The sequence below is a fragment of the Felis catus genome, chromosome C1 (assembly GCF_018350175.1).
Source record: "Felis catus isolate Fca126 chromosome C1, F.catus_Fca126_mat1.0, whole genome shotgun sequence".
NCBI classification, from domain to species: domain Eukaryota; kingdom Metazoa; phylum Chordata; class Mammalia; order Carnivora; family Felidae; genus Felis; species Felis catus.
This window is the reverse complement of record NC_058375.1, coordinates 189,010,921-189,023,654: the sequence shown is the minus strand read 5'-3', so window position 1 is coordinate 189,023,654 and position 12,734 is coordinate 189,010,921. Positions and strand designations below refer to the sequence as shown.

Genomic DNA, 12,734 nt, shown 5'->3' with positions numbered 1-12,734 from the left:
GAGAGAGGAAGGCACAGAATCAGAAGCAGGCTCCAGGCTCTGAGCCATCAGCCCAGAGCCCGACGCGGGGCTCGAACTCACGGACCGCGAGATCGTGACCTGGCTGAAGTCGGACACTTAACCGACTGCACCACCCAGGCGCCCCAAAAATTTTATTTATTTTTGAAAGAGAGAGAGAGGGAGGGAGAATGAGTGGGGGAGGGGCAGAGAGAGAGGGAGACACAGAATCCAAAGCAGGCTCCGGGATCTGAGCTGTCAGCATAGAGCCTGATGCAGGGCTCTAACTCATGAACCGCGAGATCATGACCTGAGCTGAAGTCGGACGCTCAACCGACTGAGCAACCCAGGTGCCCCTCTAATGATTTTTGTTTTAAACACATTATCCCAGTTATTTAACCAAAATGTTTTTATAGATTTGAATAAAATAAGGAATAATTAATTTCTCAGAGACCCAAAATGTGGCCAATGACCTAAGTATGATTTGAATTGAATAAATTAATTTAATATTGGGATTAAACACATGAATGCTGAAATTGATAAAAATACAGAAGAAAATAAATTCCATATGTGAATCTAGAAAAAAAACAGAAAATAAATAATTTTTAGACTGAATTAGTCTTTCTTCAAATCATATTCATTTCATTTTAATGCTCTACTGGCTTTAATTTCTTTCTATATGGGACATAGTCTAGTTCTATTAAAGTTTTTCTCTTTATTCTAGAATTCAGTATCATTTTATAACATTCTTCTAAGTATTAAAAGGAAATTTCTTTAGTCACCCACTTTTTACATTTCAAAAAGTAACTGCTGAAAAAAAGTAATTTTTACATTTTTGAAAAATACAATTATCTTTGCTTGCATTGTTGATTTAGCCCCAAACGGAAATTCTATACTACAGGATGTGACATCTTTTTCTTGAGAGGCAAAGTCTACATTATTCAACTATCCAATTTGATTGAAAGAATAATTTTAAATTTGGCCCTAGACTTACTGTGCCATGATTCTTCTGAAAGTGAATGACTTCCTGGTCATCTTCAAATGTACTACCCATCACCATCTGTGTAACAGACTTCATAGCAAAACCAAGCATATGCTGGCAGAGGGGTACATGCTGCGAATCTGGGTAGGAGAGCCATTTATCTAATAATTCTTCTGAAAGCTGGAAGAGAACAGAAAACCACAATGATGTACTATTTCTTCTTGCCAGAAAAATTCAGCAAGTAGATTAATTTCACAGTGCAACTCTGTAATCAAAATAAACATTCAGGCGTTTATTTCAACTGTCAGGCAACTTTGGCTCCACCTGTAATTATATCTTCAAGGATTCAGGTTCAGATTCTGTCAAAGGGTTGATTTGCAAAACAAAACAAAACAACCACCACAATAATAAAAAGAGAAAATATAAATTACAAATTCAAGAGCTGGTAGAATCTTAAGCCTAATCTTAGTCTCTAATTAAAAATAGTAAAGGTTCATCACAGAATGCCTGTGATAAATATATGAATATGTAAAACCTTAGACATGCTCCAGTGACAGAAACCTCTCATAGTCTCTTCGTCATTCCTTCATTCAACAAATATTTATTAAATCCCTTGTGGAATAAAAACAATGGGTAGTAAATAGATCAAAAGCTTTGGAGTAGAAAAACCTTGGTGTTACTTCAGGCTCTATCTCTTAGAAGCATTGTGGCTTTGAGCAATTTGCTTAACTCTTCCAAGGTTCAGGTGTCTCAACCATTATACATGGATGACATCTACCTTGAATGGCTGCTGTGATATGGTAATTATAACCACATCATATAATGCAGGAAGAGTTTTTGTAAGGTAATATACATGAATTTAAGTTCCTTTCCCACATGAAATTCATGAAAGTTTTGTCACAGTATAAAGGATTAAAATTAAATGTGAGAAATAGAATAAATGTTTAAAATGAAAAGATTAGCACTACGTAGGTTTATACCAACTTAAAGTAACATATCTGGAGTACTTTTTTTTTTTTGAGAAAGGGAAGGGAAGCTTTAATGATTCCATAGTATCAAGATTAACAAATATACCTTTTTTAAAGTTTACTTTGAGAAAGCACACATGTATGTGAAAGCAGGGGAGGGGCAGAGAGAGAAAGGGAGAGAATCCCAAGCAGGATCCACACTATTAGTGCAGAACCCAACTCGGGGCTCAATCCCACAAACCACGAGGTCATAACCTGAGCCTAAATTAAGATCAAACTCAACTGACTGAGCCAACTGGGTGCCCCAAATATACTTTAAAAATCTCTTTGAGATGGGTGAAGATGAAGAAAACAGGAAGATAATTATTAAAACAGAGCTACATTATTAAAAAATAAATTTCAGGGGCGCCTGGGTGGCTCAGTTAAGTGTCCAACTTCAGCTCAGGTTGTGATCTCATGGTGCATTAGTTGGAACCTCACATCAGGTTCACTGCTGTCAATGCACAGCCTGCTTGGGATTCTCATTCTCCCCCCACCCCTCTGCCCCTCCCTTGCTTATGTCTTTTCTCTCTCTCAAAATAAATAAAAACTTAAAAAAAATTTTTAATTAATTTCATGTTATGGACAAAACAATTTCAGATACTTTAAAAACTTAGAATTCTACAGTTATTACTCAAGTTTACATAACTTCATACTAAAAGATGAAAAAAGGGGCGCCTGGGTGGCTCAACTGGTCAAAGGTCCAAATTCAGCTCAGGTCATGATCGTGCAGTCTGTGAGTTTGAGCCCTGCATCAGGCTCTGCACTGACAGCTCAGAGCCTGGAGCCTGCTTCAGATTCTGTGTCTCCCTCTCCTTCTCTGCCCCTCCCCCATTTACATTTGATCTCTCTTTCTCTCTCTCAAAAATAAATAAACATTTTAAAAATTAAAAAAAAAATAAAAGGTGAAAAAAGATTTTGGAAACAAACCATTAAAGTGACAATATTTCTAGGTAAAACTGGAAGAGCTAATGTAAGTTTGACTTATGGGTAATTATAGAAGTTTCAAACATGAAAACTAAATATTAGGGGTAAAAAAGCTTTCTTATAGATTGAGTGCCTGGGTGGCTCAGTCAGTTGAACATCTAGCTCTTGGTTTCAGCTCAGGTCATGATCTTACAGTTTCTGGGATCGAGACCCATGTCAGCCCTCTGTGCTGACAGATCGGAGCCTGCTTGGGTTTCTCTCTCTCTCTCTCTCTCTCTCTCTCTCTCTCTCTCTCTCTCTGACTCTCCCCTGCTTGTGCACGCTCTCTCTCACAAAATAAATAAACATAAAAACATTTTTTTAAAAGTTTTGTGGAAAAAATAAAACATATTAATAGATATAAGATAAACCAGTAAGATTTCCTTTGTCTAAACATGAAAGTTTTTTTCCTTCAGAAAACATTATTTTCCTTAGTATGCATGAGATTTTGTCTCAAAACAATTCTAGTACAACTATGTAACTTGCAACCATCTCAGCTTCATGCACAGAACTGGGAAACCTAACTGTGTGTTAAGTGTTCACCCACTCAGACTACAATGCCAGACTGCACCTTTTTCATCACTCCATCTACTCCTGAATATCTAATCCTTTTTTAAGTAAGTCATCAGGCCCAATGCCATGTGACAAAACTACAACCTCATCATTTACAATCTTAGTGTTGAGGTATTTGTTTGAATTTATTCCAAGTATCATAGGTCAATGCTGAGCCTTTACCTTGATTCTTATATTCATTTTAATTTTTTAATAAAATGTATTTATTTATTTTGAAGGAAAGAGAGTGAAAGCAAGTGAGCATGAGTGTGGGAAGGGCAGAAAGGGAGAAAGAGAGAATCCCAAGGAGGCTCTGCACTGTTACTGCAGAGCCTGATGCGGGGTTCAAACTCACAAACTGCAAGATCATGACCAGAGCCAAAATAAAGAATCTGATGCTTAACCGACTGAGCCACCCAGGCACCCCGATCCTTGCATTTAAAGAATTTACAGGGCGCCTGGGTGGCTCAGTTGGTTCAGTATCGACTTCGGCTCAGGTCATGATCTAACGGCTCATGAGTTCAACCCTCGAATCCTCTCTCTGTGGTCAGCACAGAGTCCGCTTCAGATCTTCTGTCCCTCTCTCTTTGTCCCTACCCTGCTTGTGCTCGCTCTCTCAAAAATAAATAAAAAACATTAAAAAGAAAAAAAGGCCACGAGTAGGATTCCGAACTCTTAAATCATAATAAAGTAGAATTTACTTTGGTATTAACAGTGAATTCCATTTATTTATTTTTCCATTTAATTTTGAAAATGCTTACACTCTGTTGAACCATTAAGTATGTCTTTTTTCCACTAATTTGAAATGCCACTCACTCTTTATATACTAGATTCACACATGAACTTGGGACTTTTTCTGGACATTGTCTATTTTGTTGACTACACATATGCCACTATCATAACTTCGAAAATTTATTTTATGTTTATAATGTGTCCTATTATTATTTTCTTTCAAAATGTTCCAGAAGAATGACTTCCAGAATGGTGGAGTGAGGACCTTGTTGATATTGTTCTTCCTCTAAAACAATGCTAACACATGCACACCAATGAAACAATGAAAATCAATCATTTCAGCACGGTGGCAATTAACCAGAACCCAGTGCCCACTGAGAAGTATCTAGTCAACAAAAACTACAGAACCTCAGTAGGACAGTGGGGTCTGTGATGCTTTAAAGAAAAAAAATGAACGTTTATTCATTTTTGAGAGAGATAGAGCATGAGTGGGGGATGGGTAAAGAGAGAGGGAGACACAGAATCTGAAGCAGGCTCCAGGCTCCAAGCTGCAGCACAGAGCCTGATGTGGGGCTCGAACTCATGGAACGAGAGATCATGAGCTGAGCTAAAGTCAGACACTTAACAGACTGAGCTACCCAGCTGCCCCTGTGATGTTTTAACTTAAGGTTATTTCCATCTCCCTTCTCTCTCCAGCTCAGTAGTAGCATGGTAGCCAAAAGCCAACAGCATTGCAGACAACACAGAAACCTGACATCTTTGGAGTGTTATTAAAGCGTGATCACCACTGGTTATCAAATGGTCACTGAAAATGGGGTAGGGAATCCCAAGACTCTCTCCTTCTCCAAAAGCAAGTAATGGGCTGGCCCAAACTCAGAATCAGCTTCCAAAAAACTCTATAACACAGTCAAAAACTTACAGCAGCCAGGGGAAAGCCTGGTGAAGAAAGAAGCTGCTACTTTGCGGTAAGCACTGTGGCATTTTAAACAACCTTCCTACCATCTCCAAACCCCAGACAGGCAACAGCTATGACAAGAGCAGTCCACATTCCTGCTACAGAGTGCTAGGAAGCAATACAGGCATTATTCTCAAAGAACTGTAGTTGTGAGTCTCAATCTGCCTGGCAGCTCCCATCAAGGACTGGTGCAAAGGCTTTCCTTTATTTTGCACAACTCTACATTCTCAGAGTGTTCCTAGGACACATTCTTGGGTAGCTTGTGCTGAAAACATTTAAAGGCACAGGTATTGGCCACAACAGCTGGAGCAAGAAACCACATTTGAGACAAGCAAATAACAGACTAAGAAGCCTGGGAAGGAAGTAGTTAGGAGAGGAGATAAATGTGGGAATAAGATCTTTTGAAAGTTTCTGCATATACCAGGATTATTAAGAAAGCCATGCACATGCCAAAGAGCAGGATATATGCTCAGAGAAGGCTGGAGAAGAGTAAACTTTCACAGCTGACAGGTCTTTTGGCTCCATACAAGTAGGAAGTGAAAGCTGAAGTGGATTTATAAAAGGCCCAGATAAATGTTAAAGGAGGGCCCAAATGCAAAGCCAGTCTACAAATACTGGAAGAGTTTTTGTTTCTGTTTTGTTTTTAAATGGCTTCATGCCCAGTGTGGCACCTGTCTTGAGGCTTGAACTAATGACCATGGGATCAAGACCTAAGCTGAGATCAAGAGTCTGATGCTATACCAACTGAGGCACCCCAGTACCCCAAGAGTTTTTTTCTTTTTACTTTTCTTCTTTTCTTTTGTCAAGTGTTTAAGGTAAATCTGTCAACACCAGCTGACCATTAAGCTAACAGAACAGATGCTTCCAGTGGCCATACATGAGAAGAATACAGACCTTACAAAAACAGGAAAGGCACTAAATAAGCAAACAGCAACACTGCACAACAAACAGCAAGAAGAACCTCTGAGGAAGGTAAAGAATCTGATTTTGAGGGAGGAGTTAAGATGGTGAAGTAAGGGGACCGGGATTTCCCTTGTCCCTCAAACACAGCTGTAATGAGGTCAGATCACTTTGAACACCCAGGAAATCAATTTGTGGAGTTGCACAAGGATCTCCACAGGTGGAGGGAGACAGCTTGGCAGGATCAACGTGCGTGTGTGTGTGTGTGTGTGTGTGTATGTGTGTGTGTGAACTGGCAGAGATAAAACGGAGTAGGCAGGGAAGGGAGGGAACCCCTTCTGTGGAGAGACAAAAGGGAGAGAAAGTGAGAGGGTTTTGGTATCAACTTAGCACAAGAGGAAAACCTCTCCAGACCACGGACTGGGGAATGAGAAATAAATAGATTGCCAGTTTCTATTTTGCAAACAGCCTTAGGAGCTGAAACTCAGAGGTAGCAAAATGTGCGACTTTCTTTCGACTTTCTCCAGATGTAATCTGCTACCCTATGCGCATGCCTGGGTGGGTAGAGAGCCAGCCCCTGGGCTCTGTAGCGATCTCAGGGGCACACTGGGAGAGAACAGTCCCCTTCCTCAAGTACTGTGGGAAGAGGGTTTATTGCCTCCCCAAAGACAAAAGAGGCCTTTTATCAGCTGACTGAGGGGTGCTACACCAGAACATGGTCTGAGTGGTACAGGGCCCTTTAAGACATCGGGTTTTGAATCCCAGGCTGAGCACCTAGAAGACACGGGATTACTGTGGAGCAGGGCAAACTGAACCTGTGCTATTCTTTGAGGGCTGCTTGAACAGTGTGGTTTGAGACATCCAGTCCAGGGAAAAGAGACTGGGGTGTCTCCATTTTTCTCCCCAATACCAATACAGTGGGACTTTGGAGAGCATCACAGCAACCCCCAGTGGAGGCAGGACCTACTTACACCAAACCCCACCCCTCCATGCCTGGCAACAGCTTATCCACTAGAGGATGACTAACTGACCCAAGGCAGCAGGCATCTCCTCCAGACAAGCACAACCACCGGTTCCCCCACCACCCTTTTCCGTCTTTTTTTAAGGGTTACTTCAATTAACAAATCAAAGTGCACTTGGTTGAAGGTCCAAACACTCGACTACTACAAGCAAGGAGGAGCTTTGCAGAGGACTGACCAGTGCGATAGAGCAGCCAAAACACAACAGAGTGCACGCAACACACTCCAGAAACATTTCTGAAGTCCCAGGCCCTGGACAGTGTATGACCCCTTTTTAATATAGTGGTACTTGCAAGTGCAGAACACATAAGCTATGAAAACACATAAAAGACAGAAACCTAACCAAAATGACGAAATGGAAGAACTCTCCTTAAAAGAAGAAAATTCAGGAAGAAATGGCAGCCAGAGAATTGCTCAAAACAAATATAAACAATACTTCTGAACAAGAATTTAGAATAACAGTCATAAGACTAATAGGTGGGCTTGAGAAAAGCATAGAAGACAGAAGAGAAATTATATCTGCAGAGGTTAAAGATCTACGAACTAGTCACAATGAATTAAGAAATGCTACAAATGAGATGCAAAATAAACTAGATACAGTGACAGCAAGTAAAGAAGAAGCAGAGCAGAAAACAGGTGAAACAAAAGACAAAATTATGGAAAATGATGAAGCTGAAAAAAGAGGGAAAGGAAATTACTAGATCACAAGAGGAGAGTTAGAGAGCAAAGTGATCCTATGAAATGAAACAGTGTCTGTATCATAGGAGTTCCGGAAGACGAAGGGCAAGAGAAAGGGGCAGAAGGTTTATTTGAACAAATTATACCTGAGAACTTCCCTAATCTGCGGAAGGAAACAGGCATCCAAGTCCATGAGGCACACTGAACTCCCTTCAAAATCAACAAAACAAAAACAACACATCAACACCACGACATATTATAGTGAAACTGGCAAAACACAAAGATAAAGAGAGGATTCTGAAAGTAGCTAGGGAAAAATGGTCCTTAACTTACAGGGGAAGACACACAAGGATGGTAGCAGAACTGTCCACTGAAACTTGGCAGACCAGAAGGGAGTGGCAGGAAATATCCAATGTGATGAATAGGAAAACCATGCAGCTAAGAATCCTTTATCCAGGAAGGCTGTCACTCAGAATAGGAGAGAGAAAGGCTTTCCCAGACAAACAAAAACTAAAGGAGTTCATGACCACTAAACCAGCCCTGCAGGTGATCTGAAGAGGGATTCTGTGAGTGGAAAGCAGCAAAGACTACAAAGGACCAGAGACATCACCACAAACATGAAACCTACAGATAACACAATAGCACTAAATCCATAACTTTCAATAATCACTCTGAATGTAAATGGACTAAATGACCCAATCAAAAGTCAAAGAGTATCACAATGGATAAAAAAACAAGATCCATCTATATGCTGCCTACAAGAGACTCATTTTACACCTGAGGACACCACAGATTGAAAGTGAGGGGATGGATGGGACACCTGGGTGGCTCAGTTGGTTAAGTGTCAGACTTCAGCTCAGGTCATGATCTCATGGTTCATGGGTTCAAGCCCTGCATTGGGCTCTGTGCTGACAGCACAGAGCCTGGAGTTCTGTGTCTCCTTCTCTCTCTCCCCCTCCACCACTCATGCTCTGTCTCTCAGAAATAAACATTAAAAAAAAAAAAGAAGAAGAAGGAAAGAAAGTGAGGGGATGGAGAACTGTCTATCATGCTACTGGACGTCAAAAGAAAGCCAGAGTAGCCATACTTGTATCAGACAAACTAGATTTTAAAACAAAGACTATAACAAGACATGAAGAATGGCATTATTACATATATATATATATATATATACATATACATATATATATATATGTGTGTGTGTGTGTATAAAATTATACATATAATTAATTAGTCTATCCATCAAGAAGAGTTAACAATTGTAAATGTTTATGCCCCCAATGTGGAGGCACCCAAATATATATATCAATTAGGCACAAACATAAACAAATGTATAGATAATAATACTGTGATTGTAGGGGACTTTAATGCTCCACTTATAGCAATGGACATATCATCTAGAAAATCAATAAGGAAACAATAGCTTTGAATTACACACTGGACCAGAAGGACTTAACAGGTATATTCAGAACTTTTCATCCTAAAGCAGCAACATACACATTCTTCTTGAGTGCACATGGAACATTCTCCAAAAGAGATCACGTACTAGGTCACAAAACAGCCCTCAACAACTATAAAAGGATTGAGATCATACCATGCATATTTTTCAGATCACAACACTATCAAACTTGAAATCAACCACAATAAAAAATTCGGAAAGCCCCCATATACAGGGAGGTTGAAGAATATCCTATTAAAGAATGAATGGGTCAACCAGGAAATTAAAGAAGAACTTAAAAATATATGGAAGCAAATGAAAATGAAAACACAACAGTCCAAATCTTTTGGAATGGAGCAAAGGCAGTCCTAAGAGGAAAATACATTGCAATTCAGGCCTATCTCAAGAAGCAAGAAAGATCCCAAATACACAGCTTAACCTTACATCTAAAGGAGCTAGAAAAGGCAGCAGCAAAGAAAGCCCAAAGCCAACAGAAGAAGAGAAACAGTAATGATTACAGCAGAAATAAACAATATAGAATCCAAAAAAAAAAAAAAAAAAAAAACCCAGTACAACAGATCAATGAATCTAAGAGTCAGTGTTTTGAAAAAATAAACAAAATTGATAAACCCCTAGCCAAACTCCTCAAAAATAAAAGAGAGGACCCAAATAAATAAAATCACAAATGAAAGAGAGGAGAGATCACAACCAACACCACAGAAATACAAACAATTATTAGATAATATTATGAAAAATTATATGCCAACAAACTAGACAATCTAAAAGAAAGACAATTTCCTAGATACTCACATACTACCAAAACTCAAACAGGAAAAAATAGAAAATTTGAACAGACCCATAACCAGTGAAGAAATTGAATTGGTTATCAAAAACCTCCCAACAAATCAGAGTCCTGGGCCAGATGGCTTCCCAGGGGAATTCTACCAGGCATTTAAAGCACAGTCAATACCTATTCTTTTCAAACTGTTCCAAAAAATATAAAAAGAAGGAAAGCTTCCAGACTCATTCTATGAAGCCAGCATTACCCTGATTCCAAAAGCAGACACAGATCCCACTAAAAAGGAGAATTAAAGGCCAATATCGCTGATGACATGGATGCAAAAATTCTCAACAAGATACTAGCACATCGAATTCAACAGTACATTAAAAGAATTATTTACCATGATTAAGTGGGATTCATTCCTGGACTGCAGGGCTGGTTGAATATTCGCAAATCAATCAACATTATACATCACATTAACAGAAGAAAGGATACAAACCATGTGATCCTGTCAATGGATACAGAAAAAGCATTTGACAAAATACAGCATCCTTTCTTAACGAAAACCCTTAATATGGCCTTTTGTAGCAACGTGGATGGAACTGGAGAGTGTTATGCTAAGTGAAATAAGTCATACGGAGAAAGACAGATACCATATGTTTTCACTCTTACGTGGATCCTGAGAAACTTAACAGAAGACCATGGGGGAGGGGAAGGGGAAAAACAAAACAAAGTTACAGAGAGAGAGGAGGCAAACCATAAGAGACTCTTAAAAACTGAAAATAAACTGAGGGTTGATGGGGGTGAGAGGGTGGGGAAAGTGGGTGATGGGCATTGAGAAGGGCACCTGTTGGGATGAGCACTGGGTGTTGTATGGAAACCAATTTGACAATAAATTTCATATTAAAAAAAAAAAACCCTCAAGAAAGTCAGGATATAAGGAACATACCTTCACATCATAAAAGCCATATATAAAAGACCCACACCTAATATCATCCTCAATGGGGAAAAACTGAGAGCTTTCCCCCTGAGATCAGGAACACAACAGGGATGCCTACTCTCACCCCTGTTGTTTAACATAGTGTTTGAAGTCCTAGCCTCAGCAATCAGACAACAAAACAAAATAAAACACATCCAAATTGACAAAGAAGTCAAACCTTCACTCTTTGTAGATGACATGGTATTCTACATAGAAAACCCAAAAGACTCCACCCAAAGCCTGCTAGAACTGATACATGAATTCAGCAAAGTCACAGGGTACAAAATCAATGTGCAGAAATTGGTTGCATTTCTATACACCAATAATGAAGCAACAGAAAGAGAAATCAAGAAATTGATCCCATTTACAATTGCACCAAGAACCATAAAATACCTAGGAATAAACCTAACCAAAGATGTAAAAGATCTGTATGCTGAAAACTATAGAAAACTTATGAAGGAAAGTGTAGAAGACAAAAAGAAATAGAAAAACATTCCGTGTTCATGGATTGGAAGAATAAATATTGTTAAAATGTCAATACTACCCAAAGCTATCTACACATTCAATGCAATCCCAATCAAAATTGCACTGGCATTCTTCTCAAAGCCAGAACAAACAATCCTAAAATTTGTATGGAACCACAAAAGACCCCAGATAGCCAAAGTAATGTTGAAAAAGAAAACCAAAATGGGAGGCATCACAATCCGACTTTAGCCTCTACTACAAAGCTGTAATCATCAAGACAGTATGGTATTGGCACAAAAACAGACACATAAACCAATGGAATAGAATAGAGAACACAGAACTGGACCCACAAATGTGTGGCCAACTAACGTCTGACAAAGCAGGAAAGAGTATCCAATGGAAAAAAGACAGCCTCTTTAGCAAATGGTGCTGGGAGAATAGGACAGCGACATGCAGAAGAATGAAACTGGACAACTTTCTTACACCATACACAAAAATAAATTCAAAATGGATGAAAGACCTAAATGTTAGACGTGAAATCATCAAAATCTTAAAGGAGAAAAGAGGCAGCAACTTCTTTGACCTCAGCTACAGCCACATCTTACTTGACATGTCTCCGAAGGCAAGGGAAACAAAAGCAAAAATGAACCACTGGGACCTCATGAAGATAAAAAGCTTCTGCACAACAAGGGAAACAACAAAACTAAAAGGCAACTGATGGAATGGGAGAAGATATTTGCAAATCACATATCAGATAAAGGGTTAGTATCAGAAATCTATGAAGAACTACCAAACTCAACACCCAAAAAAACAAATAATCCAATGAAGAAATGGGCAGAAGACATGAATAGACACTTTACCAAAGAAGACATCCAGATGGCCAAGAGACATATGAAAAGATGCTCAACATCACTCATCATCAGGAAATATAAATCAAAACCACAATGAAATACCACCTCACACCGCTCTGAGTGGCTAAAATTCACAACTCAGGAAACTACAGACGTGGGAGAGGATGTGGAGAAAGGGAAACCCTCTTGCACTGTTGGTGGGAATAGACACTGGTGCAGCCACTCTGGAAAAGAATGTAGAGGTTCCTCAAAAAATTAAAAATAGAATTATCCTATGACCCAGCAATTGCACTACCAAGTATTTATCCAAAGGATACAGGAGTGGTGATTTGAAGGGGCACAGGCACCCCAATGTTTATAGCAGCACTATCAACAATAGCCAAATTATGGAAAGAGCCCAAAAGTCCATCAACTGATGAATGGATGAAGATA

General features: G+C 39.3%; 1 protein-coding gene across 4 annotated transcripts in view; it reads right to left on the bottom strand.

Moving 5' to 3' along the window:
- CYP20A1 (cytochrome P450 family 20 subfamily A member 1) overlaps positions 1–12,734 on the bottom strand; it is a 77,798-nt gene that overhangs the window by 38,233 nt on the left and 26,831 nt on the right. For all 4 annotated transcript variants that reach the window (XM_011285483.4, XM_023259631.2, XM_045034323.1 and 1 more), the window contains one exon: positions 992–1,159. In XM_011285483.4, the coding sequence (XP_011283785.1) occupies positions 992–1,159 (168 nt within the window). The remainder of the gene's footprint in view (positions 1–991; positions 1,160–12,734) is intronic.